At 43.1% G+C, this 4,952-nt stretch overlaps 2 protein-coding genes across 2 annotated transcripts; both read left to right on the top strand.

Annotated features, from left to right (window-relative positions):
- Positions 1-735: 735 nt before the first annotated feature.
- On the top strand, positions 736-1,724 carry AK88_03230 (uncharacterized protein; the record flags this gene model as incomplete). The annotated part of the gene is made up of 3 exons (XM_012480851.1): positions 736-1,013; positions 1,218-1,271; positions 1,448-1,724. The coding sequence occupies 3 exons, from the start codon at positions 736-738 to the stop codon at positions 1,722-1,724; spliced, it is 609 nt and encodes a 202-aa protein (XP_012336274.1).
- Positions 1,725-2,898: 1,174 nt separating this feature from the next.
- Positions 2,899-4,288, top strand: AK88_03229 (uncharacterized protein; the record flags this gene model as incomplete). Its single annotated transcript, XM_012480850.1, has 6 exons — positions 2,899-3,180; positions 3,319-3,334; positions 3,452-3,541; positions 3,704-3,720; positions 3,934-3,996; positions 4,139-4,288. 6 exons carry the CDS (start codon positions 2,899-2,901, stop codon positions 4,286-4,288), a joined length of 618 nt encoding a protein of 205 aa, XP_012336273.1.
- Between the last annotated feature and the right edge of the window lie 664 nt (positions 4,289-4,952).

The raw sequence follows: 4,952 nt of genomic DNA, 5'->3' as shown, positions 1-4,952 counted from the left end.
TTTTTTTTTTTTTTTTTTTTTTTTGTATATTTTACCTGAACAGACAGAAAGAAAAAAAAATAATAAAAAGCTTTTTTCTTTTCATATTAAGGAAATGGTATAATAAATGAACATTTTATTTTGAAAACAAAATAAAATAAAATAATAGCTATTTTTTTTTATTTTTCTTTTTCCTGCTACTTGTGCTACACCTACAAACAACCTCAAAATAACATTTGTTATGAAGTGTCACGCTGTTGAGTTACATTTTTTGTTCTTGCCCCAACTAAGACAAAATTGAACAACAGCACTAACGAATCAATCTACCGAAAGAATGTTTGCTTTTCTCCTTCCTCGTCACACTTTAAAACCTACACCATTCATCACTCACCACGCATAGTGCAACACTCCTTTTTGCCTATTGCAATTATTCTCTTTTCCCCTTCTACGGAGGCGTAATGAAAACTGGTGCACCGCAATAAACTCTTTGAGTGCTATCTCTTCTTGCCAAATCGTTAAGTCTATTTATTCACGCCAACTTTTTCTTAACCTAAGCATTGGCCGCTACGCTAACACCTGTGCATATAGCCCTTTCGCTCCAAATATTTTTACTAGCCACAATGGATGCCTCAAATTCGCCCGATAAAGGTAACAACAGCGATAGAATGTAACATGGACAGTCATTACACGCCATTTCATTTTTACATGCTCTCTCGTTCACGCATAACCTCTTCTACCTCGCTCTCTTCCCTCATGATGGACTCATCCGCAGACAACGTGCTCTCCTCGGACGGAGGTGCATCGGACACGTCAAGCAAGGAGCAGAAGGCGGATGCATCTAAAGGTTCTTCCAATTTGGCCAAGCTGGAACCAGTGGGCGAATCGGACAACCTCGCTTCATCAGACGCCTTATTCATAGGAGACACGGATTCTGCTACTATGGGAACGGACGACGACAAGGCAAACAAGTATAGAATGTTTCTGCAAAATTCTAGTGACCAGTACACAGTTCAACAGATGGAAAGATTTCTAAAGTAATCCACACACACACACACAAAAGGAACACATGGGATTTACAGAAACGGATACAGTTGTGTTTATGAGTGTATACTCGATTGAACTGCCATTTGAGTCCTTTTTTTTTTTTTTTTTTTTTTTCCTGTTCCCCATTCGGGGCCTTTCCATGTGGCATTGCTCTCTCCGTGCTTTATTACATGTTGCTCCTTCTCCTCTTGTAGACATGGCATTTCAGATAATGGCATGAGGATGTTGACGACGGATACCTGTACATGGTGAGTTCCATGTGCACACATGTCTAGATATGGGCTGGAACGTGCACCCTTGTTCTCCTCAGGCATATACGCAGTTGTGCAGATACAAACGCGTGTACATTTGCACCTTTCCTGAGGATATTTGTGCATTTAACCGATTCGTTCTCACTCTTTGTCTGCATGGACACCCTTTACAGGGTCTACGATTACTACAAAACTACCAAGACGTCCACTCCCAACTTGAAGGAATTAACGCCAGGCACGACCGTCGACTATTACTACTACTCCACTCCCTTTCGCACACAAAGTGGCAACATAAACCTGGTCATGATGCATAGTCAGGTGAACTTTGAAGATGGAACTACTGCTCCCGCCGATAGGGTGTTCAAGATGAACCAGGTTACGCCCGAAATGGTGAAGGCGGCAAAAGTGAAGGCTCGCGAATATAAGAATGAGTGTACCGACTGGATTTAGCCAACTGAAGGTGGCATGTTGGATGTACAAGGGAATTAGGGAAATATGAGTAGTTCTGCCTTTTTCTACCCTTGTTCCTTCACGCATTCCTCAATTTTTTGCGCGCCATTTGTGTCCATCTCGGAATGGAGCATTACTCCACATGGACATTAAAATTGGTTGCCCTCTTCGATTGGATCGTTTACTACAAAGGGCTGTCACGTAGCCTCAGCCTGACCTATTCATTCAAACTTTTTTTTTCCTTCTCTTTTGATTTTTACTTAAGTTGTATATTTCCGATTTTCTGTCTACGGCGTGGTGAATATCCTCCTCTTGTGGACGCTTCATCCCTTATACATTTTTTCGCTTTATTTTTTTGGCCTAACTTTTGTTCTTTATTTTTTCCCGTGCCCCCTGCGCAACGCCCTCGGACTTGCACGCAGGAATACTTCTTAAGGAATGTCCAGAACCTGACTATTTAAAAGAAAAATATATATACATATATATCGCATCCGTGTCTTCAATTGTGTTCGAAAAGTCACTGTTGGTTCTTGGGCTAATCGCTAGGAAGCTTGATTTGGAGTGTTCATCCTCTTCTGAACGCTCTCGTTGTCCTTCCCAACGTACGATCGTCGATAGAGTGCTTTTTATGTAGAAGAAGCTAGGTGGTGGGGGGTATCATAAAATCAGTCAATCACGCAGTGTTGCAGGTTAATTTATTTGCTCCCGTCCTATCCCTGTATTGTCAAGGCAAAGGGGTTTACTCTGTTCTTCCACCTGTTGTGTGCGTGGAGTTTGCCCGCGTTTGTCCGGTGTACTTACACGCAATATTTATTTTATTTTATTCTTCCAGTTTGTATTTTCATCACGATTAGCAATAAATGGCACGAGCACATCGGATGTATACGGGGAATTCACCCACTCACCCCCTATCGATTAGTCCTTCAGAAGATAACACCTGTCCGCGCACCATTGTAAATACTCTCGTTCCTATTCTGCCCTTGGTTAAATGTTCCCTCTCCCCTTGTTTATCCGACTTGTTCATATAACTTTTGTAAGCACATTCTCTTCGCAAATTGCAGCTTAGAATAACAAAGCATAGTTTGTACTTGTTCCTAAAAAAAAAAAAAAAAGTTCCACCTCGTCATAGAAGTGGCGTGCCTCCCCCCCGTGTGTTTCGCTACCCCCATTCAAGATGAACTGTCTGCTTTTCTTCGTTTTGTTCTTTTCTATAAATCTGCTGCTTCCTGTTATTTATTGTGAAAAGGGGGAGATTTTACCATTCGGTGAGATCCTCTCCGGCGTTGCAGACATAGCCAATGTGATTACGTCCAAAAAGGAAAACGCACCTGTTGATTCCATCGCCGCATCTGCCAGCAGGATCAACTTGAAAATAGTTCCATCCAAAAAGTTGAGCATCACAAAAAATGATTTGATGTTCCTCATGTCGGAGATACGACAGGAAATTAGGAGACAGGTGACAGATACGAAGTTCAGTTGAGCAAGATTCCGAGCCGTGGTGCACACTCAGGCTAACTGGAATCAATCAACTTTCCTTTTTCCTTTTTTCCTTTTCATTTTATTTTCTCCCTTTTTCATGGGGCCCTCTTTGTAGATAAGCATCCTGGAAGGTTCGTCCAGCGAATCCCACCAGAGAGGACACCCTTCCAAAATGACCACAAAAAAGCAAAACGTACGCTTTCGCTAGAACGTGCACTCATCAGTGTATTGGTTTACCTTGCATTCAGACGAACTCGAGGAAAGGGAAAGAATGAGGACAAGATCCTCGTCCCTGTGGACAATGAGCCATTCGGCTGTTTACTCCCCTGAAGATAATGGTACAGTCTAATGCGCACACGCACGAAATCAGCATTTCGTCACTCAGGGTGTCACTTCTTCGCACACCGCTTCCCGCTACATTTGCCTTTCTGTTCCCCTTGTCCGTGAACTCCCCCCTTTTAACAAACACCTCTTTAATGTTTCCTGTTCCGAATATTCAGTGGATGATACTCAGGAGGTAAGTTATGGGATGCTCATTTCAGATGGAGAAGAGCGAATGGACCTTGCAGCGAATTAGAATAAGACTTTATAGTTGGGCGACGGGCACCCCATGTTGTGGCATGCATGTATGTGTGGGGCCTGTCCTTGGTAGCAGCAGCACATAACGGGCAATATACATATACATTCATATATATACATATATGTATTTTTTTTTTCCTTTTCTTGCCAGATGGACAGTCTGGAGGAGAAGGAAAGAGAAGAAATCGAAAACATGCTGGACTCCCTAAACACGGTAGCGCCGACACCCATTGGTGGAATTTTCCTGTTTTTCCCAGAAAAGGGGCAGCGTCCAAAAGTTTGCGCCCAAGCACCTCCACAACATACCAACCCAATGGGCCCTGTAACCCGCACTATTCCCCCCACCACCACCTTAGCTCGACAAGGAGGACCACACAACGCCGCAGAAAAGTACATCATACAATGTACAAATTGGCGGCGACGAAGATGAAGAGGATGCTCAAAATGGTACAGTCAAGGGTACACGATTCAGTCAGAAGACTCTGCGAAATGGTACTACTGCTTAGCGTAGATTTCCTGGCGACGCTGCTTCCACACCTTTGAGTACTCCTGTCTTGTGCATCGGCTGGATTGCCCCCTTCCATACATGATTCACCTCGTATATTTTCCCTGTTCCCCCTTCAATCCGCCGCTCATGTAAAACAACTAGGCCCAATAACAAGACGATGAATGAACAAATGATGTGTAGCAAGAACGACCTCCCGAGGACAAGGAAGAATAATTGTTATATTTTTTTTGTTCTTTTTTTCATATAACTTGGTGATGCGCAAAGGGGAACAAGACTTCCAAATGGAACGCGCCAATTATTATTTTTTTTTTTTTTTTTTTGTTCTTCTGGCACTAGTCAGGCACAAAGCGTGCCTTTTTTCGTTTTTTTGCACATGTTCATATGTACATACACATATATATGTACATGCGCTCGCATATGTGCATACCCCTTTCCCCGTGGCAAGCGGCTCCGAATTCAGGACGGCCATGCTGCCGCTCTGAGAAGTTCTGCTTGGGGAGAATGGGAACATAGCAGTTGTTTTTTTTGTGGCTTAACGTACATTTCTGCGCAGGGATGGCCCTTTGCCCTGCGCTTACGCTTCCTTTTCCGTTTTTTTTTTTCTTTTTTTTTTTTCTGCCTAGCACACCGCGCAAATTCGCTCCTGAGGACACACCTGATGT

Source organism: Plasmodium fragile (genome assembly GCF_000956335.1).
Source record: "Plasmodium fragile strain nilgiri unplaced genomic scaffold supercont1.35, whole genome shotgun sequence".
Lineage (NCBI taxonomy): Eukaryota > Apicomplexa > Aconoidasida > Haemosporida > Plasmodiidae > Plasmodium > Plasmodium fragile.
This window is presented reverse-complemented; position numbering and strand designations above follow the sequence as displayed.